Source organism: Larus michahellis, chromosome 1 (genome assembly GCF_964199755.1).
Source record: "Larus michahellis chromosome 1, bLarMic1.1, whole genome shotgun sequence".
Taxonomy (NCBI): domain Eukaryota; kingdom Metazoa; phylum Chordata; class Aves; order Charadriiformes; family Laridae; genus Larus; species Larus michahellis.
Genome location: NC_133896.1, coordinates 217152651 through 217178247, shown reverse-complemented (window position 1 = coordinate 217178247; position 25597 = coordinate 217152651). Strand labels below are relative to the sequence as shown.

General features: G+C 47.5%; 1 protein-coding gene across 6 annotated transcripts in view; it reads left to right on the top strand.

Moving 5' to 3' along the window:
* PAK1 (p21 (RAC1) activated kinase 1) overlaps positions 1-25597 on the top strand; it is a 110101-nt gene that overhangs the window by 63575 nt on the left and 20929 nt on the right. For 5 of the 6 annotated variants that reach the window (XM_074572356.1, XM_074572357.1, XM_074572355.1 and 2 more), the window contains 6 exons: positions 11461-11671; positions 17172-17272; positions 18936-19083; positions 20736-20773; positions 23300-23416; positions 23709-23883. In XM_074572356.1, coding sequence (XP_074428457.1) covers positions 11482-11671; positions 17172-17272; positions 18936-19083; positions 20736-20773; positions 23300-23416; positions 23709-23883 — 769 coding nt within the window. In that variant the 5' untranslated portion in view covers positions 11461-11481. Of the gene's footprint in view, positions 1-4674; positions 4764-11460; positions 11672-17171; positions 17273-18935; positions 19084-20735; positions 20774-23299; positions 23417-23708; positions 23884-25597 lie in introns of those variants that run through there. The other variant, XM_074572359.1, reaches the window with a different exon arrangement.

Below are 25597 nucleotides of genomic sequence, written 5' to 3'. Positions count from 1 at the left end.
CAGCGTTAGGTTGATGGTTGGACTCGATGATCTGAAAGTCCAACCCTAATTCTATGATTCCAGCAGGAGAGGGGGGCAGTCAGCGCGGGTTGTGCCACGGTGGGTGTACGAATGTGAGCTGCAGTAAAGAGGGAGGCACTGCTTACGTGGGGCAGGGTGTAAATGCCATAAAGCGGAGGGGGCAAAACTGGTTTGGGAGGTGCAGCCCCCTGCATTCCTCCTGGGTATGCTTAGGGGTCGACGCCGACACTTCTTGTGGGCTGTGAAATAGCTGCTCTATCAGTTTTATAGCAAACAGAGCTGTTACTGTCGGGGTGAGAGGTGAAATTGTAGTGTTTTAGCTAAGTATCTCATTTTACACTCTCTTGCCTTGGATTTACAACAGGAGAGAGAGGGAGCGTGGGCTGGTAACGCGGGCTGGAGGCTGAAATGAGAATTGGTTTGAGTGCCTGAACGCTGAGGAAGCTTTAGGGTTATGGGTACGGAGCAGGAACCTCTAGGAGAGTGTGCTGGTGGTGAACGTCCTTGAATCTGAATTATTGGAATTACGGAAGGATGATCAGAAAACTCTGCGTCTCGATCCGCTGCGTGCGGTGCTCTCGCAGGGAGGCTGATTCACACGCCGGTGACCTTAGCGGGAAGTAGCCGTGGGACTTCAGCAAGGTGACTTACAGCGGTGGGAGGGAATATTATACGGAACAAGACGCTCTGACTCATACAGCTTCCTAGAACATCAGTCTTTGGTTGTTGTCTTCGTTTTGGAAATCTGTTGAGTTTTGGCCAGCACTTAGAAAAGGGACAACACTCTCTATTGAGCTTCTCGGCTGCTCGATAGTGACCATAAAATGATTTTTAGCATTTTAAGGACAGAAGGGAGATGCAACCAACTTGACAAAGCAGTCTTGAGATGAATAAAACATGCGTACTGGCAGTCCATCCATCAGTGAAATCCAAATTCTGCTGAATTTGCAGTTCATATTGTTGCTAATTTTATGATGTAGATCCTCGTCCGCTGGGAATTGGATTGAAAGGAGCGAGCCGCTTGCTGCAGGCGCTGACAGGGCTGTGCGAAGGAGCTCGATCGGTCTCCTCTGGGTTAGGTTTTGTGGCTGCAGCCGGTGTTGCTGCCCCATCCCTGGAAGCGTTCAAGACCCGGCTGGATGGGGCTTTGAGCACCCTGGTCTAGTCGGAGGCGTCCCTGCCTGTGGGGGCTGGAGCTGGGTGGTCTTTAAGGTCCCTTCGAACCCAAACCATTCTGTGATTCTAGGAGAAAGAATGAGGTAGCAGTGAAGATCCATGCGCCCTACTTAAAGCTGCTGGGGTAATTGTAGCAGGAACACGGGATAAGAAGATCCATGCCCCAGAAAGACTTGCACAAAGATGTTGAGGAAAACCTTGCCTGCTATTCCTGGTCCTGTTATTAACTCCTACTCCTAATTACACAGTGCCTTAAAACGGGCCCGCTTCTGTAATAAATGATGTTCTTACATTTCCTTTTATTCAATGGAGTAAAAATAGTTCACTTGGCTGATGGGCTTTATTTAACCGAGCGCTAATGCAGAGTTGTGTCGTAATATCTTGCAGAAAGAGCAGATCCTTTGTACCAGCCCTGTAGAGCTTTCTTTTCTCTGCTGACATACAGAAAGTGTGATCGGGATCCGAGTAAATGATGTGATAAAAGGCTTGATGGTACCTCCTAAAACCAAACTGCTGCTCATGAAATTAAACGATGATGGTTCTTAATGGGCTAGCGAATGCTCCGCAGTCCATTTGGTACAAGGAAGGAAGTCTGGGAACGCGAGACCTTGCCACAGTATCCTCGCTGCGCCTACTTCGGTACGGACTGGGATTATAAACTAGGTACAATTGGGGGTTTTGCTAGACGGCATGTAATTATAAACACGGCGCTGATGCTCTACCAGCGCAGGAGGCTTTTCTGTGAAAGCTCGATTAGGTGGAAACCGTAAGCTACCTTAGGCTTTTTCATTTTGCCTTTGAAATGAACTGCTTTTGGAGCATTACATGTATCATAATTCATAGAATCACAGAATGGTTCAGGTTGGAAGGGACCTTAAAGATCATCTAGTCCCACCCCCCCTGTCCTGGGCAGGGACACCTTCCACCAGACCAGGTTGCTCCAAGCCGCGTCCAACCTGGCCTTGAACCCCTCCAGGGATGGGGCAGCCACAGCTTCTCTGGGCAACCTGGGCCAGGGGCTCACCACCCCGACAGCGAAGAATTTCTTTCTAATATCTCCTCTCAATCTCCCCTCTTTCAGAAGGAGTAATCATTGCAAACTTGAAGCAGATTTATATGCAGATCTCAATTTTTTTTGTCTTTACTGATGCTAAATTAGGTCTTTCAGTTCTGACTGTGTGATGGTGCTCTCCTTATAGAATCATAGAGTCGCCTAGGCTGGAAGGGACCTTTCAGACCATCGAGACCAACCATCAACCTAACTCCGACAGAACCCATCCCTAAACCATATCTCTAAGCACTACGTCTGCCTGGCTTTTAAATACCTCCAGGGATGGTGCTTCAACCTCTTCCCTGGGCAGCCTGTTCCAATGTTTGATAACCCGTTCAGTGTAAAAATTTTTCCTAATACCCAATCTAAACCTCCCCTGGTGCAACTTGAGGCTGTTCCCTCTTTATCTCTTAATTCGGTTTGTCTACAACAAGCTCGTGTTTGACGCAGCGCTCATTCTGTCTTGGGAGAATTATTTGTTCTTCCTCTTTTCCCCAGCTTTGAAGAAGAACCAGAACTGTAGCGAAGCAATGTGAAACTGAAGCAGTCTTTGCGATTTCCTTTAATTGAAAACTACTGCCAGGATGAAAATCCTGGCTAGCAATTAAGGGAATGTGACAGCTTTGCCAGTCGTTACATAAATACGACGGAGCACGGGGCTTCCTACTGTCGTTAGCTGCCCTGAACACAATGGAGCCATACACAGAGGCGAGCGCTACCCTGATGATAAATGTTTGCATTTCTAATTAGCGCTGAACTCTTTTGGCATTTCCCCCTCAGTCTTAATTGAGGCTCTTGGATGGCTTCATCCACTAACGATGCTTGTGTTGTCGTCTTGTCCTTTCGTTTCCCAGCAAAGAGAGGAGTTGGATGAGTTCTACTCCTGAGAACATCGGTTTCCTCTTCGCAGGTCTCTGTCTTCGTGTCTCTTCTCCTTAGGAAAAAAATCATCTTTTACAGGTTAATGCAAACTTTTTGCTGTTTATGCACTGTGGCTTTTCGCTAACCACTGCGTGACCGTGTCTTCTGTGCCTGTGGGATGTTCTTTACTTGACATGACAGTGTTAGAATTTTCTGACCTATTTCTCCCCCCCCACCCCCATTGCTAAATGGCAAAGGTCAAATCTCTGCATTTCACAAGGCGCAGTTTTTGCAAATACCTATGTGCATTTCAAACGTGAATATGTCGACTAGGAATTATTCCACATCAGGGGACAGCGGGGGCTTAATTCTGAGCCCTGTGCTCGATGTTCGTCTTCTGGATTGGAAACTTTCGAATGGAAAAATGATGGATGATTCGGCTCCTTTCAGTTGCTGTTGCCGCTAATGTGCAGTTTGGGTTTAGAGCCAAGTAAGTTAGGTGGACAGTTGCAGGGATGGGTTTAACTGTGTGTGTTAATATATTTTATTTATACTGCATCCAGTCATTTCCTCTGGAACGCGAGATTTCCCCCAGGGAAACCTGCTTCTATGAGCTTTGGGTGTGCTTTAACAGGAGGCCTTTATTTTTCCCACCCTGCTTAGCAAGCTCTAACTCCCGTCGCTGCTTCGACTCCTGCGGTTGAAGCCCTGCCTTCCTCCGAGCACAAGTGGAACCGGAGCCAAGGCTGCTCCGCTCCGCACCGCTGGGAAAGGGAGCCTGTCCCGGCATCTGCACCAGCCAACGGCCTTGTTCAGGCACGTAGCCAGGGGCGGGGGGACAGCACGCCTGGAGAGGAGGAAATAAGGAGGATGATTTGTGGACTGAGAACTTCGGAAAATTATACTCTTGGTTCCTTCTGCCTCAGCGCGGATTTCCCTTCCCCACCGCCTTTTCCCTTCCCCACCCCCTTTTACCCCCCACCCCTTCTCTTTTTAATATATAATCTCTTTCTGTGGGGCTGTTCGGAAACGCCGTTGGAATGGGGTGAGCGCTCACTCAAACCGAGCGGGCTGCTGCCTGGGGATGGGAAGAGCCGGAGCTGGTCCCTGCAGCTCTCAAAGCCTGAGCCACCCGACTGGAGCACCGGTAATCCCAGTTCGTGGTGTACTCCGGGTACCTGGGCATAGCTGGCATTGACCACGAAATGGTTATCGTTTGATGCTGCTAGTTATTCAGGAAACGGCCGAAGCGAAGTTGAAACACGGCAATTTAAGCTGGCGTTGCCTCTACAGTGTTGGATTGAAGCCTAATCTGGTGGAAAGGGCTTGACCTGCCTCAGTGCTGCTGAACCCCTCCGTGTATCCGGGTTAGTGACACGGCGGTCCTGCACGGGCCCATGCCGTGGAGGCTGGCGAAAGCCGGCCCTGGATTATTTAAAACAAAACCGAAAGAAGCTTCGTTAACTTGAGTGAAAGGAGAACTCTGCTTCGTTGCTAGGAATCGAGCGGTTATAATTAGTCTGTTCTTCTTTAGAGGCATATCTGTGTGGTACAACGGTACATCTATCTGCCGAGGAGAAGGTCTGACAGCTCTCCTGCCCAGAGGTGGTGCCCGCTGCAGTCGGTGGTGTCCGTGTCCTCCTGCAAAATACAGGTTAGGGAATCCCACCCGGCAGGTCTTGCATTTGCCTGAACAGTTGGGGTTGAATTAAAGGCTTTTTTTTTTTTTTTTTAATTATTTTTTTTAAAAGGACCCTCCAGTCTTTTGCCTTTTAAAATCCCAAGCCGTGGAGTCCTCCAGCGTTCCTGTTGAGCTGGAACTGGTCAGCCATCCTTTGTGTCTAGCGCTATGGAAATAACGCTGGCAGGGGAGCAAGGCTGCAGGCGGTATTTGGCCATCTGCCACGAGAGCGTGTCTCCTTCCCCCTCCTCACACCCCCCTGCTCCGGCTGTAGCGGTGGATGCGCTCCCTTCCAAATGTATACTTATGTTGAGTGATTATCACTTCATCTAATTTAGGGTTTTCATCTGCGTCTTTAGGTGGTGGCAGCACCTGCAGGGGTCTAGCAGGTAAATTCTAAAGATAGGTGGGCAAACGCTGCTGAACTGTAGTTCTTTCTTTATTAGAACTTTATGAAAACCTGGGGCTTTGTTTAATTCACATGTAAATGTTGGGTCTGGGCTGATGCACTGATGGCCCTTGACTTTTTTTTTTTTTTTTTTTGGTTTAATTGGCACACTTGCGCAGCGCTCAGATGCGCAGTAACTGCCTGGGGAGACAGCTAAATGCAACAGTTTCTGGGATTTTTTTTTTATTTTTTTTTTTTGTTTTGTTTTAATCACCTCTAAACGTGACGATGAGCCTGTCCTCCCTCAGGGTGTGCGTATCGCTGCTGCCCTTTTCTGTGACAGCACGTGTCCCAGATCCCATCCGCTGTCAGGTGGCGGAAAGGGACACCTCTTGCTTCTCTTCCAGGTGGAACGTGTGTGGGATGCCTTTCCCTCAATGCGAGACTGTGTTTGGGACTTAGTCCCACGTAAAGCAATAAAGGAAAAATACAAAAAAACCAAATGAGTATCTTTTGCATCCTGTGTCAAAACCCAGCCGGTAAACTCTGCCGTTAATTTTCTGCTGGGATTTGGATGAAAGAGTGGCAGAGGGGGAGGGAATCTGCTGCCCACAGTGTGTTTGTAGAGAGCAGGGGACAGCCCCTGCTCCTTCCCACCTGGGCAGCACGAGGAGGAAAAAGGAGATTTATTTTTTATTTTTTTTTAACTCTGTGTGTGCACGAGCAACCTCTAGCCGTGGGGTGGAAGGCGGCAGGGATAGTGGTGCAGGGGTGAAACGCTTGTTCTGATCAGGATCAACTCTAATTAAAGGTCAAGACGCCCTTTCCTCACCCTGGCAACAACAGAAAAATAGCATCTTGGAAAAAATGTGAGGTTTCCTTCTGGTAATAGGCAGAGAGGGGAAAACGGTTGCTGAGCATCTCCCCCGCCGCCCCTCGTTCAATACACTTCTGTTCATCTCTAAGTTGTAGTGAGTAACTTGCAGCTACTGTCTTGCCAGACTGCATGAATTATAGATGGCTCTTTTATGAGTTTTCGTGTTGACTCCAGCAATTAGTATGCATTGGACATACTTATCTTTATGGAATCTACTGTAGCGTAGGTTTCAGCTCCTCTGACTTTTTAATTGCTTTCTGGTTTAGCAATCACTCATCTGCCTGTCTCGCTAAGGAATGCAAAGGAAACACAGCCAGCTTGCTAGAAACTCACAGTTCAACGTGGAACATCAGGTTTGAAACGATGTGGTTTACCAGAAGGAAAAATGACATAAATAGAGGATCTCTGTTCTCTCTCTCTCTCTTTTTTTTTTTTTTTTTTTTTTTTTTTTTTTTTGTGTGTGTTACACGCAGCAGTGCCAGAAGGCTCCACGTACGTTGGGGTCCCACTCGGCTAGAAGAATGGCTCTTGGGCCTGTGCCTGTGTTACAGGGAAGCTACAGCCATAAACGTCGTGATTTTGAGCCACGTCTACTGAAGGCGGCTCAGACAAGGGTCTGTGTGCTCTCGGCTCTTGGCTGCCGCTGTTGGCACCCGTGGGTGCCGTCTCCTGTTCCGTACCTCCGCTTGCCCTCTCTTGAACCGCCAAGTGGTTTCCTGAGCCTCTTGTCCCCTTTGTGCGTGGTCGTCTGTCACTCCTTCCTGTCTGCACAAACGGTTTGTAGGTGTGAAAGGCGTTTTATCAGGTCTGCCGCTCGGCTCTGCGGAGGCTGGAGTAATCTAATTTAGCTAATGGGTTTCAAAAGTTGATGGGGAGGAGCAGGGAGCACTTGAAGGCCTCTGTAACTTGACTTAGGTTGCAGTATGTAATAAAACTTTAAAAGAAAAAAGTACTGTGCACTGAAACAACTCGAACTTCCCGTACTCCCAAACGGCTGCAGAAACAATAGTGCTGCGTTATGGCCGTGCCTTCCTAGTGGTGGCTGTGGGGTTTGGTTCGAGCGCTGGTATTTTTCATATACGTAGTAGTTGAGAATAATTGCGTCTGCAGCTAAACGGTATTCCCTCGTCTGGCTGCGGTTGAAAAGTTCATGTGCTGTTTCATCGCTTCCACTGCTCACTTAATCATGCCGCGGAAACAGAAGGCGAATTTCGCAAAGCACAGTCATGCTGGGGCGAAGAAGGAAGCAGCTCGGTCCGGTGACGCTTTGCGTTCCTGTTAGGATGGATCGAGGCGCTTCGGTGCCGTAACGCTGATGCTATGCCGGCTGGTGAAGCCATTGCCTGGTGCCCTGAATTTGAGCAGGGCCTACACAAGGGGTGGTGGCGGGGGGACAGACGGTTGTTTAAAGCCCGCTTACGCGGGAATTGGCAGGAGATTATTTTAGGAAGAAGAGAATTTGCGCAGTCAGCTAGGCTACGGCGAGGGAGACGGCCGCCTCTGTAACCACTTGGTGTGGCTCCGTGCTCTGGGGGCTCAGCTCGGCCGTAAAAGCCCTGGAGAGGGGGGTGCGATTCGGTCAGGACGGGGTTTCATCCACGCGCTTTGAAGCCAGCAGACGTTTGAAGTATAACGACGTTGAGTTTGGGGGGTAGACTGTGTCTCTGTGTCACAGGGAGAGGACTCACATAAGCAGGTGTTTTGGTTTTCCCTTTAAACACATAGTGGGAAAAGGCTTTTGGGAACCCTCTGGGATAGTGCTGCTATTACAGGGGATAACTTCTGTAGAACCAGTCTCTCGGTTTTGTGGGTTGAGACATTTCTCTCGCCCCTCCCCCCATCTCCAAACAGATTAAATAGTTCTTATTACTCCAAACATAAGACTTCAAGGAGGAGGACGGTCTGGGGGCTTGAGCGATGGAGAAGAAAGGAGAGGGTGTATTGTGGGCTTTGCCCACCTGAGAGTCGCAGTTACCAAATAGGTGTAAAACAATATTGTTTGTTAAACTACGTAACTTCTCGGCAGTTACTTGCTCATTCAGGGAATAATATAAAATAAACAAGAGCTTGTACCGCCAGTGTTTCCAGCCCTGCGGTAAAACAGTAATTCACTTGCGCGCCGTCCTTTCCGACTGAGGGATTTTGAAAAACCCTCTTATATTGAAGAAACTGTGAGCAGATGTCCCCAGGGCTCTGCAGTGGTGGAACTGAGGGTGAGGATGCTTGACATCCAGAGGTTTTTCTTAAGTTTTCATGGTCTTTTTGGTGTTGGATATTTTTTTTCTTTCCCCTGTGTTCTTTTTCCTTCTCCCAGCACTAGGCCAGCCTCTGCCTATACTCTGGGATGGGGGGTGTTCCTTCCTCTTCTCACTTCTTTTTCCCCAGCCTGGAGCCACGCGCCGCTCTGTTCTCTTCCTTGTACCGTCCTTCGGTCTGATATTGCGTCCATTCCCCAACACAGTGAACTTCACCCCGTCCCCCGCTCAGCCCCGTGCCTCTGACGGGCAGGTACCGAGCACCGATTCTCACCTGCTCGCCTCTGCTCGGCGGCAGAGGGACCCAACAACGTGGCAATCAATCATCTCCCCTGCTGTCTCAGCCGTGCCTGCAGCTCCAGGAGTCCTGGCCGGTGAGGGAATCTTTGGATGCACCTTTATCCAAACCCCTGGGGGGGTCAGCCAGCGTGTTACAGCAGCAAATGGGGTGCCTGCTCCCGGGGAGGGCCGTTTGGCCGGCACATAGCTGCTAACCTTCATTTTCCTTCCGCTTCCCTGTTTGCAGCGTATTCCTAGCACCCTCCCAGCAACTTGCTTTCTCGTGGTTAAATAAGCAAAGAAATAAGGAAAAAAAATAAATGCGAAGAATGCATCTCTTTACATGGCCCTTCTGCTTATGTCCTTTCAAAAGCTTTAGTTGTGCCGGTTCAGTACCGACACTGCGCAAAGCCCGTCGGTGAGGCCTCAATATCTTCATGTCGCACAGGTCTAGTGCGCAGCAGTGGCTGCCAAATTTACCAGTTGGGTTTGAGTTTAGACTTTTTTTCCCCACTGCTTAGACGGGGAGAGTCGTCGTTTGCACCGCTTCACGGCTGGCGCTCCGGCTGTGGCTTGGTTCTGCTCCGTTTTTTACCGAAGCCATGAGGGATGGGAGACGCGCAGGGCACGTGCCGGAAGACGCCCAGACGAACGCGCAGCTAATTTCCCCCTGCCCCTCCCAAACTGTCCCCTCGTTAAAATCAATACCCCACATACTAGTCTCTCATTTAGAATTCCGTCTCACGGTTGTGTTGGGAGCAAGCGGGGCTGGGGTCAAACCTCTCACAAAGCTCCCTGTGTGTGAAGGCCTGTCCAAAGCCTTGTGCGCTGCGCAGTACTGTCAGCTCTCCCATTTAAAAGCAAGTGTGAAGAAACCGGGAACCAAATAAGTGGAGGAGAAGGTGGAGCTGGAGACCAGTGACAGCTAGGGAACCGCAGCTCTCAGCAAAGTCCAACGTGCTGCAGCTGAGTGCCTTCTGCAGGCAGCATTCGCCTTTCTGAACTCCCTGCAGCTCTGAGAGCAGCCTACCCCGGGTCCAAATCTTTCCAGTTAATGCTGAGCATCAGTAGCTTGGCCAGAGAAGACTTTGAAGACCTCCAGGGTGGTGTGTGTGCGGTCGTAGGATCGTCGTGTGGTTGCGGGATCTGTTTGGAGCGTGACCCAGTGTGGTTCCTCTCCGATGGAGAAGCAGCTCCCTGGAAGCCAGCAGTGATCTTGGCTTTGAAACCGGATTTCTCACTTGCGAAGAGCAAATCGCTTTTGACTTTCTGCCACCCAGTAATTCTCCCTGAGCGAAACGTCTTCCCTTACTGCTTGTGAAATTCATAAAGTTGTTGAACTGCTTTTTCCACCCAAACAGAAACTGTGCCTGCTTTGGCCTTTGTTCTACGGTTAACTCCCGACTTTCTTTTGAGACCATAATGCAGACTAATTCCGGTTTCCAGAAGGATCTCGCTGCAGCCAGGCTGTGTCTGGAGTAACGCTGATCTCATTTGGGTGGAACAAGCTAGTTGTTGCAGAATAATCTATTACCCTGTTCCAAAGCTTCCGTCTTTAAATCCGCACAGCAGGGATTATTTACTTAGGGATTTATGTGTGTGTTGGGGATCTAGTTTTGTTTGACCCTTCCAACAGAACAAAATGCAGTCGACTTCCCGGCGGTTTGAACTGTGCCTGAAGTCTGCTGCTACCAGGGAAAGGCCGGGGCCGGCTTAGGACCAAGCGAGGACCGTGGCCCTGCGTCTGAGGTGACGTGGGTACAGCTCTGCGGCTTCCTGGCCACCACTGCCTCTGAACCAGTTCAGCAGCTTTTTAGCGGCTGGATCGAAACTCTTGGAGTGCAAGCTTCAGTCTTTCTGCATCATAGAATCGCAGAATGGTTCAGGTTGGAAGGGACATTAAAGATCATCCAGTTCCAACCCCCTGCCCTGGGCAGGGACACCTCCCACCAGACCAGGCTGCTCCAAGCCCCGTCCAACCTGGCCTTGAACCCCTCCAGGGATGGGGCAGCCACAGCTTCTCTGGGCAACCTGGGCCAGGGGCTCACCACCCTCAGAGTGAAAAATTTCTTCCTGATATCCAATCTAAATCTCCCCTCTTTCAGTTTAAAACCATCACCCTTCATTCTATGGCTCCCCTCCCTGATCCAGAGTCCCTCCCCAGCTTTCCTGTAGGCCCCCTTGAGGGACTTGAAGGGGCTCTAAGGTCTCTGTGGAGCCTTCTCTTCTCCAGGCTGAACACCCTCGACTCTCTTGGCCTGTCCTCACAACAGAGGACATCCTCTGATCATCTTCATGGCCCTCTGCTGGACCCATTCCAACAGGTCCATGTCCTTCCTGTGCTGAGGACTCCAGAGCTGGACGCAGTGCTCCAGGTGGGGTCTCCCCCGGGCGGAGTAGAGGGGCAGAATCACGTCCCTTGACCTGCTGGCCATACTTCTTTTGATGTGCTGGAGATTGAGACAAACATTTTGACGTAGTTTTTAGTGGAACGAGCATGGAACTGAGAGGTCTTTCGAGCTCAGCAACTTGTTGGCTCCTCTCGAGTATCTTTGCTGCCTGGTATTTACTGCTTTTCATCCCCACTCTACACTTCTGCTCCGTGGTTTCCTTGAGAATCGGCTGTATCCTGAAACAGGCTTTTCTTAACGATCAATAACTCAAACGCTTGAACAGAGTCTTGTTAACAGAAAAAACTTGGAGCTCGAAAAGAATTTGTCCCGCTGACGCTTGGTCTGTGTTGATACGAGGTTACAGGCTAGTCTGCAAATGCCCGTGTGTGGTTTATTTGGCAGTGTGTGATTCTAGTTTACAACAAATAAATAAATAAATAAATAAATAACGCTGCTTCTTTCTCTTTCCTGTTCCTAGTAACGGCCTCCCCAGCTGAAGATGTCTAACAATGGAGTCGAAACAGAAGACAAACCGCCTGCTCCTCCGATGAGAAATACCAGCACTATGATCGGATCGGGCAGCAAAGATGCCGGGACTTTAAACCATGGCTCAAAACCTTTGCCTCCCAACCCGGAAGAAAAGAAAAGGAAGGACCGATTTTACCGAGCTATTTTACCAGGAGATAAAAGTATAGTATTTTGTCTTTTCTTCTGAACCTTCTGCCTGAATGTTGCTCTGAATGACCTCAGCTAAGCACCTGGTGCTTACTAATGGTTTAGGTTTTAGAAAATGTTGTTTGTTTGTTTCCTGTGTGACTGTCTTGGTCATTTTGGGGAGCAGAGGGAGGTCTTTTGCTTGTTTGTTGCTATAAACAGCAAATAATTTGAATTAAGCGTGACTAACAGGCCATCTCCTGCCAGGCCTGTCATATGTTACTGCATGGTTGGTCTGGTGTTCGGGTCAGTCATTGTCTACTTGCTGTTAAGAGTAATCCGTTACTGCAAATTCTTTGCACATTTCTTGTGAACCGAAGGAATTTTCTCCTGTTACAGGGATTGAAACAGATGGAAAGGGAGATAGGAGCTGTGAACTGTACGTGAAATTCTAATTTTTAAGATCAGGATATTTTAAAAAACTCCCTCTCTCCCATATGAATCTTTTGAAGTGATGTAAGTTAAAAAAAAAGCCTCTATCCCCTAATATATGCGGGTTTCTTTTTATATCTGACCTGTTTTTTTTGAGTTCCTCTTTCTAATACATCAGCTTTTTGCAGAGTCTGCATTGCAATGGTATCTGGACACTGGATAACTAAAGTCAAGCCTTGATGTCTTCAGCTTCCTGGGCTTTGGGAGGCAGGCTGTCTCCTTAAATTTGTTAGAAAAAAGACTAATTGGAGTGCCACTTCCACTAATTTAAGTAAGACGTAGGTTCATTTTCCACAAAATACTGCAGCATTCATTATTATTATTATTGTTTGGTACCTTTGGCAACTTTATATTGTTTTACAAACATGGATTTTTGATTATGCAATGCAGAAACCCATGAACTCGATGTTAAAAGTTTGCCGGATCTTGGTTAGAACTTGCAATTATGATTGTTAATCCTAAAGAGCTGCAGGATTTTTGTGTCCGCGTAAAGAAGACTCAAGGGAAAAGAAAGAAGGGAGTGCAGCTTTTAAATCTCGAGGCTCAACAGTTGCGGGGACCGAAGAAATCACCTGAAATTTATTAGAGAGTAAAAGAAATGCAACCTGAAATGCCAGTTTGAAGTAGGTTTTAAAGGAGAGCTGCAAAAGTGAACGGTTTGGGTAAAATCAGCAGACAGGCTGCCTCCGATTTGGAGATGCCTGCGTTTGCTGAAGGTTGGCCAACGTGGCAGATGCTTCAGGAGATGAGAGATTTTTGTTTAGCCAAGCCCAGCAGAGCCTTCTGTTGCAATACACCTGCCCGAACGAGAATGGTTGCTTCTGTCCTTTAATTCCTGTCGAGCAAAAAATACCTTTAACGCTGTCGCCTTCATTTCAGATGGGTTGATTTTCATCTTCTGAAAACTCCTCCTAATCTCATGGTGACAACTGAACTCCCGGTGTCTCCTGTTGCTTAAATGTTAATGAAATTCCCAGGTGTTCAGCCACCTCTCTGTGGTTTGTGCCTGAAATAATTTGGGTGTTATTTGTTAGTTTGGCTGGACTGAAAGGGGAGTTGGTTTCTGTTCCGTTCGAGAAACATAATTTGGGGCAAATCCGTGGACCTTTGGATCTTTACGCAGGGAAGGCAGAGATTTGTGTTTAACCTCTGCTGGGGTTGCAAAGAGCCTGCGAAGAGCTGAAATGCTCGGTGATTAATTTTGCTAGTGAATATGGACGTGGGCTTTTATGCTGTAGCCTGAGAGCTGCTGAAGTCGATGGTGTCAATCCCTTCGGAGACGTGGTAGCTCTTTATGCCGGGCAGGGAACAGCACGGGAGCAGGCACTCTACAAAGGATGGGTGGGAAAGACGGTGAAGAGGTGGTACTTTATGCCAAAGTGCAGCTGAAACGCATGGAGTCCTGCTGTGGAGCAGGCCACAGACCTGTTGAGAGCTTGTGGGGCCAGATCAGAGGGGAAGCCAACAAAGGGGGGACATCTTGAGGGCATCTTTTACAGCTTACTGGGTCAAGAAGGGCAGTTCTAGCTGAAGGCGCTTTCAAAAGTGTCTTTTCCATTGCGCTACTCCTGTGCGTGAAGAGAGCCATAAAGGACACATGGGGCTTAAATCCCGGGCCTCATACACATTTGCACACTTCCACTGAGTGCTGTGCCCTTGCCCGGCTGCTTTGGAGGTGTCACGCTCTGCCGGAAAAATTTAGGATGTGTTTTCCAGTCCTGATTTCCCCTGTCCCAGCCTAAACCCCAAAACCGCTATTTAAAAAACACGTCGCCTTACTACTGGATGGGTCATACGGGTGCAGAGCTTGCGTGACTTGTTGCTTTCACCAGGTGGTGTGAACATCTGAAGTTTTTTGGGTTCGGGGCTCCTCGGTGTCCTAGTTGAGGGTATGAATTTGGCTTAAACGTGGAACATTTAGCGCCTCTGAGCTCATCTTTTACCCACGAGACGACAGTTTGGAGCACCCGGGAGCCCTTTGCGTGGTGACCAGAGGGAATGCTTCACTCCACCTTACCAGTGGAGAAGACCTTTCCCATCTGATTATGCTTCAGGATGGGCTCACGGGCTTATTTTACAGTGGGACCTCGTGCTTCCTAGTTGCAACTCAAGTTGCCAGAGCATCATAAGGAAACTTTGTGGGTGGCTCTTGTAACAGCGTCAAATGTGCGAGGTTTTGAATGAGAAGGTGGTAAGGTGTTTGTGGGAACAACGCACTTGGTGGTAGGTAGGCCTTCTTAAACAGATATATGATTTCTCTTTTATTTTTTTAATTTAAGATTCCTCAAGACTTTTGGACTCCATTGCAAGGATAATGTAATCTCTGTGGAGGGGGATTAAGCGTTTAGCAAGATTGGGAGTGCCCATCTGTAATTCTTTTTGTCTTCGACCTCCTGCTATGACATAAATACCTGCTACAAAAAGCAATTATGTCATTAATGGTTTAATACGTTTAGGCTTTTAGATCTGTCAGATTTTGGATCAAAAGCTTCTGGAAGTTCATTGTCCTCTGGGAGTGCTGGAGGAAAATCTGTGAATTCACGTGCCAACTTCATGCGCGTTCAAATGATGATGAATTCAGTCTGGGTGCTATAAACCCCTGAGAGTGGCAGGCGGGCAGGTTTAAAAAAAGGATACAGAGCAATTATGGTTTCAGGCGCTGTAATGTTATCACCAAGGCAAAGTGATCTTCAGCGCGAGTTTGCGGTGGCTGCCCCAAAGAGTTCTTGAGAGTCAGGGAAAACGCAAAGGGTTGAGATGCCGTAGGAAACAGTTGCAGGAAACTAAGATAATTGGGAGAATATTAACTGCTGGGGTGTAGGAGAACAAAATAAGCCATAAATGCAGAAAAACCTCTTCCTATTTCTGTATTGCAGCGTAGCCGTACTGAAACTCTCTACCTATTTGTTGAACATAAGCAGAGCGCTGGATCTTTGATATGACAGAGGCCATTATGTTATTTAATCAATCCTTCTAGAACCGTCTTTACTGCTGTGCGTAGCTGAGGCTCGTTCGGGCCATCGTCTCCCGCTTTGGATAAGTCAGCAGTCGGCTCGGTTTGCTGGTTGAACGGATACTGGAACAGCTGGTTCCAGAGAAGTTTGTTGGGATTTGGGTGTGCGGCAGGGAGCTTGGGCTGTAGAAATAAAAAAAAAAAAAAACCCAAACACTTAAGTGTATTGACTTCTGAACAGCAACTTCGTCATGCCCTTGGGCGTTTTTAGGGGTACATTCAAACCTACTGTGGCAGTCGTCCTGGCCCACGTTGTGGGTGTGCGTCACGCGTGCAGTGTTCCTGCGTAGTGGTGCTAATCCCTGTGCCCTCTTCTTCCTCGCCAGAGTGGTGGGCTCCGAGGCTGAGCTGATGCCTTGCTCTCCGGCTCGGAGGAACGGACTGATCCTGTGGCCCGAATATGGTGCCTCTGATGGCTCTCTCTGCCTCTCTTTTCCTCTTGCTTTCCATCCACCGCTAACGCACGCAGCTTTTTCTGCCTACCTGCTGGATGCAGCGGCTTGTTCCTTCTTTGGCAAGGCCTCCGTGCTGCAGATGCTCACCATCTGCTAACCAGCAGCTGCTTCTGTCTCCTCCCGGCTCCCCCCTCTGTGATGGCTCCTCCGGCATTGCAGCTTTCTCTCCTCCTTCCCCTTGGCAACTCTCTCGCTCTTCTGTGATTCAGCTTCCCCCGTCCCCTTTGTTTGAAAGAGGGATCGAAAACAATCTGTTCCAGCTTCGTGTCCCAAATGGAGCATCTGATTTTATTTTTATTTTTTTTTGATCCAAAATTAATCTGTGCAACAGTAACTCTGTAATGATGCAGAGAACGGTGCCAGAGCTGGCACTGAAGGAAGTGGGATTCGGTCCTTCGGGGCAAGCCCTGACCATCTCCACACAACTAACCACCAGCAGCGTCTTAAATAATTGCAATATCGAGCATTAGTGTCACAGGTTTCAGAAATACCTGGGGTTTGGCATTCATGTTGCCAAAAATGCACTGGGGAATGTCAGCCACGGAACGAATTCTGTTTGGCTTTAGATATAAAAGGTAGCAGCTGAGAAACGCAAGTGGTTTAGTCACCTTCTCCTGGCTCTGTTTGTTTTTTAACTGCGAGCAGCAGCAAAGCCGAGTAGAACGTGGTCCTTCCTTAAACTGCTCTCGACTTCTTGAATACAGCCAATATTAAAAGGAAGGTGGAGTCCTTAATATGTCATGAATATGGATGAACTCAATCCAGGGCAGGACGATAAACTTGTTTGAAGACTTGACTTGAAAATTCGCAGAGCGCGTCTGCTTTGATTTATTTCCTTTCCTGTTTCTTCGTGACTTGTGCCCCTCACCTGCCACATTCTGCCCTCTTGCTCTGTGTCTTCAAAGCTTGTTATTAAAACGACATTCAGGTCCTTCGGTGAGCAGGAGAATATAAATGGTTTTGCTCATGTAAGATTGTGTAGCAGGAGCTCATATGTTATATTTGGTTTTCTTCATGAACTCTGTTTTGAGAATGTAGGATGCAGGAAGCAATTTATAAGCAGCATTTGTAGTCAGTTTTGTCCCTGTCTTAATATGAGAGGCGAGTGTGTATTTAACAGCGCATAATATATATATTTTTTTTAAAGTTCCTTAAAACAACAAATAAAAAAACGTGTTCAAAACTGCATGGCTCCCACTTAACTGCTGCTGTAGTGCTTTTGACTCTGACTTGTATAAGTTCGAGTGAATATTTCAGGTAAATAGCTCTTGTGCTATTGAGCCTGGCCCTACCGGTTGATACTTGACATACCCAAAATATCAGTTTCCTTGGCTCGAGCTCATCCTGGGTTACAAGACTTTGATTTTTGTTGTCCTTTTGTTGTCCCAATCCTGTGCTGGGGCTGCTCTGAAGTGAGGTGACAAAGTTTTTAAACTTGCTGGTTTTCTGCCCCAGATCGAAATCCCGTAACTAGCAAAAGTGGGGTGTGGTTGGGTAGGTAAATTGGAAGCTATTGGGGAGATTTGAATTCTCGATGGACTTAATTTTTTTTGTTGTTGTTCTTGTCTCTTCCAGCCAATAAAAAGAAAGAGAAAGAGCGGCCGGAGATCTCCCTCCCTTCAGACTTTGAACACACGATTCATGTGGGGTTTGATGCAGTCACGGGAGAATTCACGGTAAGTGAATCCGGAGGAAAAGAGAACTATGTCGTTTGGCTTATTGCTGGGAGGAGCCAGGACCCATTAATCTTTTATATAGTAATGCTGGAAAGGTTATTACCATCATCTAGTTTGATCTCCTCTGAAATACATCTGCAGAGGTTACCCACTAATTCTTGCTGAGAGACTGTTTGTCAAACTTGGCTCATCCCAGGAGCCCAGGCTGCCAGCAAACTTTTTTCCGTTACTGTTTTTTGGCTGATATGGGCAGCAAAATGTGGTATATCTGCCCTCCCTTCCCCTCCCCTCCTCTTCTAGAGCTGGCTTAGGCCTCCAGCATAGTCTGTGTTCGCCAAATGGGGCTCTGAGAGCTCCCCTTCAGGACACGCACAACTGTGCGTAACTATTTGTGACAGAATGTGTGTGCGCTGCCCGAAGGCTAGATGTCAGATGCTTTTATGGTAGTTTTTTTTTAATTGACGTGCAAAATACTATGAAGACAGAGTTGTATTTCATCATATTATTCTTCTTAATTTGATTACGAAATAGTATTTAATAGCAGCAGAAGGTGTACATGTTTTTGCCTCTTTAATATTCTTCTTTTTCAGGGACTCTGCTCTCCTAACCTGAATCGTGTGTACAGTTGTGTTTTGCATGTCAGCCTCTAGACTTGCCCAGGTTAATGTAGATCTACCAGTGTGGCGTTACCTGAGTGGCGTATCTAGCCAGCCTTTTGAACAGGGAGCGTAACTTGCCCCTTCGTCTTGTCCCTTGCCGCTTCATCTATACAAACTGTGACTCTTGCTGGTGGTGAAGGGCACGAGTCAGGCCGTACTCCAGATGTCTTTGTTTTCTGGCTGAAATGACGTCCCTGTAATGAAATTCGGAGCTTCGTATGTGAGGTTGACATCTCTGCTTTCCCAGCTCCGGTTACAATAGGCACCAAACCACTATTATCAAAGAACCTTTAGTGCTACAAGAAGACCCAAGTGAATGTTGCATGTTCGTTGCACTAGATCATAGAATCATAGAATTGCCCAGGTTGGAAGGGACCTTTCAGATCATCGAGTCCAACCATCAACCTAACTCTGACAAAACCATCACTAAACCATATCTCTAAGCACCACGTCTGCCCGGCTTTTAAATCCCTCCAGGGATGATGCTTCAACCTCTTCCCTGGGCAGCCTGTTCTGTCCCTATCGAGCCTATGCTCGATAACCCTTTCAGTGTGAAACATTTTTCCTAATATCCATCCTGAACCTCCCCTGCATGCTATACAGTGCGTGTTACTTCTGTAGTCTTTCTTGGATATATGTAAATATGTGTATATCTGTGCATAAAGGGTTTGGTTTCTTTGCTTGAAGCTCTTCCTGAACTGCAGCATTTGGGTCTGCTCCTTTCTGTCGTTTGAGTTTTGGTCTTCAAAGGATGTGGGGTTCACCCAGAGCCCCGTGAGCAGAGTGGCATTTGCATGTCTATGCAAGGAACGTGTGACTTGTAACACAAGACAGTGGCTAGTATCGATCCACTGCCTCTTTTCCTTTCCTCTCTTCTTTTCTCCCAGTTACCCTCACAGCACTGGGTAAGCCCAGAAGCTGCCTGGCAGAGCCGTGGTGGCGGGTGTGTGTGCTGTCACCCGTGTTAGGCTGACTGTGAGCTAACGAGGTACGTCTCCCCGCAGGGAATGCCGGAGCAATGGGCGCGTTTACTGCAGACTTCCAACATCACCAAGTCGGAGCAGAAGAAGAACCCCCAGGCAGTGCTGGACGTGTTGGAGTTTTACAACTCCAAGAAGATCTCCAACAGCCAGAAGTACATGAGTTTCACAGGTACGTGGTGATCATCTCATACAGCTGCTTAGTCATTGTGGGGTTTCTTTCATTTAATCAACAAGTAGATCTGTCTTTTCAAGGAAAACGTGGATGCGATTCTCTGGCTGCCCAAGCACCCCTCTTCCTTTAAAATGCTCTTCTGTTAATCCTGATGCCCAGCAGAGGTGCAAAAGAGGAGTTCAGTCAACTGCCTAAATCCCAAATCACGTAGTTTTTCTGAAGCTTACAGCCAGCATCTGGAAGGCAGAACCCAGAGCGCTGGTGTTGGGATCCCAGTGATGAAAATCACTGGAAAAAAAACAGGCAGTTAAATTTTGCACCAGTTTCAATTTCCAGCATGGGTGTGGATGTTGATTCGTGCATGCTTGGGGTGACAGTGTCTGCTCCGGTGTGCCGTGATTGAGGAATATGCCTTAGTGGCCAGGTGCTTGATAACTGCTGGCTGCATTCCTCTAAAAAAGCTACTAAGGTTTTGTGCCTTCTTTGTATGGATTACCTGCCCACTGGAGGACTCCTGCAGCCTCCGCTCCTTTTTCTCTTTCAACTCTAACTCCTTCTCTTTCTAAATATTAATCATGGATTGGAAGGGGCCTTTAGTCCAGCCCCCCTGCCGTGAGCAGGGACATCTTCAAGTAGATCAGGTTGCTCAGAGCCCCGTCCAACCTGACCTTGAACACCTCCAAGGATGGGGCATCTCCCACCTCTCTGGGCAACCTGGGCCAGTGTTTCACCACCTTCATTGTAAAAAATTTCTTCCTTCTATCTATAGTCTAAATCTGTCCTTGGTAGTTTAAAGCCATTACCCCTTGTCCTATTGCTACAGACCCTGCTAAAAATGTTGTCCCCATCTTTCCTGTAGACCCCCTCTAAGTACTGAAAGGCCTACAATAAGGCGTCCCCGGAGCCTTCCCTTCCCCAGGCTGAACACCCCCAACTCTCTCAGTCTGTCTTCACAGCAGAGGGGCTCCAGCCCTCCCGGCATTTTTGTGACCCTCCTCTGGACTCTAGACCTGCACCAACAGGTCCATGTCTTTCCTGTGCTGAGGGCTCCTCCTTTGTGTTTTTTTTTTTTGGTTTGGTTTGGTTTGGTTTGGTTTTTTTGTGTAAGGGGATATAACCGTGTCACCAGAACGGGTATTAATTAGGAAGGCTTCAGGCAGGTATGAAAGCACAAATCTTCCCCATGTGTGCCTGGGTAGTCAAACAAGAAGCCTGCCATTTGATTCATCGGGTCCTCTGTTGCTATTCCAGCAAGTTTAGGTGGTTGAGATTGAACATCTTGCAGGTTTTGGGCTGGCCGCAGCACATCTGCTGGTGATTTAGCCCGTTTAATATTGAAAATATTGAAAAATATTGAAAATATTTTGTGTATATGGATGGAGGACAGTATTCATTCAGGTGTCGCATTGGGAAATTCTACCCTCCTGCAGCAGGGATTTGGGGCCCCTGTATTTATCTGCAGAGCTTTTTACCCTCTATTCCCATATCTGCCGGTTGTCCGCTTGCTCCGGGGAGCCGGAGGTAATGCCTAGGTTTGGGAGCAGACTTTTTTCCTGCCCCTTCTGAAGGGAGCGTGTCCCTTTCTCCAGTCCGCACTGCTGCTGCGTTTGCAACTCATTTCTAACGGCGTTACTATCTGTCTCTTTCAGATAAATCGACAGAGGATTACAATTCATCAAATACCTTGGTAAGCCTTATATTCTCATTCTGTCTGTTTAAAAACTTGCATAAAGTAGTTAACTACACGTAAACTTTTACCTCGCTTAGTCTTTTAAAGTCTGAACTATATATCTGCATGTGAATACACGTTTATAAAAACAGGCGTGCTCTTTTTGCTTTTTTTTCAACCTGGGGAGCATCAAGTAGGCAGGAGTAGCTTTTATTAGTGAACAGAAAGTGTTGAATTAATGAGTTGAAATAGTTCTGTTTTCATAGAACTCAATCTCTTCCTGTACCTAGAACTTGATAACCGCTCTGCTCCCAGGTCTTATATGTCCGCATAAACATCTGTGATATAAAAAAAGCTTAATTACTAACCTACAAGGTCTGATTGACCAAAGCTAATGTTGTTTGATTAGTGTTGATTAACCAAACTAATCTCCATCAGAAAAGGAAATAAAAGGATTTCCTCCTCTCTGCTTGACCTTTACTCTGTCCTTGCCAGGGCAGGCACCGCTCCTGTTTGCTTTGTTAGGAGACGCGATATGTTTCTCTGTGTACACGCGAGATAGAAGAAACAAAACATTCAATTGAAGATGATTCATAAACCCCCACAATTCCCTCAGCTCTCGTTTTCTCACTGCCATGCCACTATCTAGAGTTGGCTTGTTCTGCTCCCTTCGGGAGGCGGTGTAGTTGGATCTGGCCCTTTAGGACTTTCTGCGAAAGGAAAAGGGGAACCTTTTTGCCACTGTTTGTTGTTACGTGTAATTGTAGGTCAGTCCTTAGGAGCTTAGAATATCCGAGCTGTTGGATTTTAAAGTAAATCCTGAAAAAAGCAGTAGTTACCAGTCTACTGAGGTAGCCTGATGTTTCTGGATAGACGCTGAGTAGCCTTTAATTTTGGCAATATTCGGGAGTTTCCAAGTGTTTTTTATTGATGCTTTTAACAGGCTAAGCTTTTTTGTCAATTATGTGTCAGGATGCTGATGACGTCAAATATTTTACGTTTGGTGAAAAACTACATTGTTTTCCCCCTCTTTCGAAGAGAACTTTATTTTAAGGCCTTTTTTTTCCCCTGCCAGTCTTAGGGAACTGATGATAAACAGCCTGGAAGCAGGAGCACAAGCAGAACTGGTCTAGTGGGTCGAGGAGCTCGCCAAGTTTATTTTGAAATGTTTATAGTGTGAAGGATGCCATGAACTTCAAATCCAGTTTCAAATTTTTAAAAGGTTAAAAGTGGCTTTGAGCTCTAAGCACAGTATTGCAAAAAATTCCGGTTATTTTTTTTTAACCAGTTATAAATCTTTTCTTAAAAAAATAATCATTGTTCCTATTTTTTATAAAATTTTCTTTTAGAAAGCAATTTTAAAAGGGATTTGAAAAGATTTTTCCAGATTCTCTCATTAGTTAGTTCTCAGTCACAATACCAAAGCTGATATTAATTTGATCTCCCAACTTGTAGAGGAAACATTAAGGTTTTGATGCAAATTAAAACATTTAAAGACTGGAATTGCCAGTCTGCATGGTCGGGGTTTGAAGCAAGCAGCGAGAAAGAGAGGCAACATAAATAGGGACAAATATGTCCAAATCCAGATGTTGTCCCCAGAGTTGCTGGGTCCGCCGTGCGGGTGTTGGGCAGGCAGTGAGAGAGCTCAGGTGGGTCTCAAGTCCTTGGGAAGAGGATTGCTGTCACACAAGCAGGTGACAGGCTCTGTCTGAACAGTTGAGTCAGGCAGTGCCGGATTGTCCTTGCCGTTTCCCATGAAGGCTCAGGATGTTTGGAGTTCGAATTTGTCAGATATTGTAACTGTTCTGGTGTAGCCTGTTCTGGTTATTAATTTTCATAGAATCATGGAATGGTTTAGGTTGGAAGGGACATTAAAGATCATCTGTCCCATGGGCAGGGACACCTCCCACCAGACCAGGCTGCTCCAAGCCCCGTCCAGCCTGGCCTTGAACCCCTCCAGGGATGGGGCAGCCACAGCTTCTCTGGGCACCCTGGGCCAGGGGCTCACCACCCTCACAGCCAAGAATTTCTGCCCAAGATCTCAGCTCAATCTCCCCTCTTTCAGTTTAAAATCCTTCCCCCTCGTCCCATGGCTCCCCTGCCTGATCCAGAGTCCCTCCCCAGCTTTCCTGGAGCCCCTTGAGGGACTGGCAGGGGCTCCAAGGTCTCCCTGGAGCCTTCTCTTCTCCAGGCTGAACCCCCCCAGCTCTCTCAGCCCGTCCTCCCAGCAGAGGGGCTCCAGCCCTCCCAGCATCTCCAGGGCCTCCTCTGGCCCCGCTCCAACAGCTCCGTGTCTCTCCTGTGCTGAGGCCCCAGAGCTGGAGGCAGCACTGCAGGGGGGTCTCCCCCGAGCGGAGCAGAGGGGCAGAATCCCCCCCTCGCCCTGCTGCCCACGCTGCTGGGGATGCAGCCCTGGCTGCGGGGGGGTTTCTGGGCTGCCCTTGCTTCAATGCAGTCTCTGTTAGGACCTTAATCCAAGGTTTGTGATTTTGTTTGTAACAAGCGATAGGGTTTTTATTGGTGCTGTTTGTGTACCACACGCAGAATGTGAAGGCTGTCTCCGAGACCCCTGCAGTGCCCTCAGTGTCCGAAGATGAAGACGATGAAGATGATGCAGCTCCACCCCCTGTGATAGCTCCGCGCCCTGAACACACAAAATCTGTGAGCAGAAATCCTTCCTTCAGCCCCCACCGCTGCAGTCACACGCATGGCATGGTGCTGAGCCCTCCTTGGGAACAGGAGAGGGGGAGCCATTCCTTCTGGCAGAGCACCTTCATATTGTCACCTGCCTGGTTGTGGGGGGGACAAGAGAGTCCTTGCTTAGTGACATTAGCTTGCTAACAAAGTAGCAATAGAAATGCATCCCTGACAACAAGAACGATAACAATGAATAGAAGTCTTTAAGTCTTCATCTGATTTGTATTAATACGTGTGTTTCTCTCAACAAAATTAGATATACACCCGCTCTGTGATAGACCCCCTTCCTCCTCCTACCAGGGATGTGGCGACTTCTCCTATTTCTTCTCCTTCGGAAAACAGCACCACGGTGCCTGACATGCTGGTCAGGAACACGGAGAAACAAAAGAAAAAGCCAAAAATGTCAGATGAAGAGATCTTGGAAAAATTAAGTATGTCTTTTTTTTTTTTTTTTTTTTTAAATTTAAATTCCTGGTCCTGCTGTGTTGGTTTCTCAAAATCTTAATACGCTGAAATGTTTTGACATTCCCCTTTTGAGATCCCTTGCTGAAGACATTGCATTGTGACTGTGTGCCAAAATCGGGGGCAGATGGAAGGAGGGAGCATAAATGTAAGCTGAGCACCTGTGACGCCAGCTGAAGTCCCCGGGGAGTTACAGATCCTCAGGCTCTGCAAAACAAGCGCTGAATAAGTAACATCAACTTAACTATGAGGTCTGGGATTGTTCCACATCTTGATAGTCTGTAGCTCTGGAGCAGGGATGTTGGTATTGAAATGTTAGATGTAAAGTGAGCAGAACTTCCTCCTGTGTCTAAAAAAGGGAGAGAAAATGAATGCATCCCCAAATTCACCTTCCCCGATACCATGATGTAAAGTGACTTGGTTATTTTTAAGGGCCCTGACATTGTGTGGGTACCCGAATTAGTAGCTGTTTCCGAGAAACGCGTCTCTCTCTTGTGTCCTAGTGTCTTTAACAGCCCCTGCCTTTAGTTCATGGATCTTCTAAAGTGCTCCTCTGCTGCCTGGTATTTTTGGGTTATGCTGTGGCACATCCAACAGCTGAACCCGCTCTTCCGTGCAACTGATTGCTCTCTTCAGCCTGGGCCAATTTTTATTAGGGTAGAGCATTTCTAATTCTTTGAAGTACTAATCCTGTATTAATTACATACATGCCTTGCTTGTCAGTTGATGTAAATTGCGTTAGCACCCCTATGGTCAGGCTGGTCTCCTCGGTTGAGATTATACCCCTAACGGTCAGTATTCTGTGAAGCAAAGACTAATAGCTAGATGAAGGAAAATTTCATCTGAGGGTATAACTTAAAAAAAAAATAACTTAAAATGGCATCCGGGTACCTCATTCCTCCGAATAAAGCCTAAATGAATTTGATGGCATGTTAACTGGAACTGGTTGCTACTGGAAAACTCATACCCGTTGTTTCAAAACAGCAACTTCGCCCGCTTAATTAGCAGGACCTTTCCATCATTAAGGATCCAAGCCATTTTTGTGACTAGGTGGAGCAAGCCGAGACTGTGGCACAAAAAAAAAAGGTGCTATTCTGATACAAATATACTCACTTTGGTAATGAAGAGAAATGAAAGTGCTGCTCCTGGGAGTCTTGGGCGGCAGATACACCTTCTGACACCGTGCGTGCTCCAGCGAGTGGCGTCCGGTGCTGAACTGATTCTTTAGCGTTGAGGGGTTTCGTTATAAATGTACGTGGGGGTGTGGAGTTCAGTGGCCGCTGTTAGGTGTCAGCTTCTAGATGTGAGCTAGTCTGAAGAAACACACAGCGAAACTGAGTCCTGTTGCAAACCGGTGGTTTTTCCGCTGAGAGCAGTGGGGTCGTACTTGTACAAAGATACGCAACCCTTGCATGTTTTTGGTTTGACGTGAATGAAATGACTAAGATCTTAAAGCACATATGTATTTACGTATACTGAAGATGTGCGAAGGTTAAAAGGGAGCTGATAAATCTCCACCGCTCCGCATTAACACAGCATCGGAACAAGCATTAATGAATCCTCGCCTGATTTCTTGAGAGGGGGGAAACGTTGCCCCATTTTACAGACGGCGGCGTTAAACGGGGCAAGATTGGCAGCTGCCTCTTGCACTGGCCTTGGGGGAACCGTCTCACAGTCTGAACT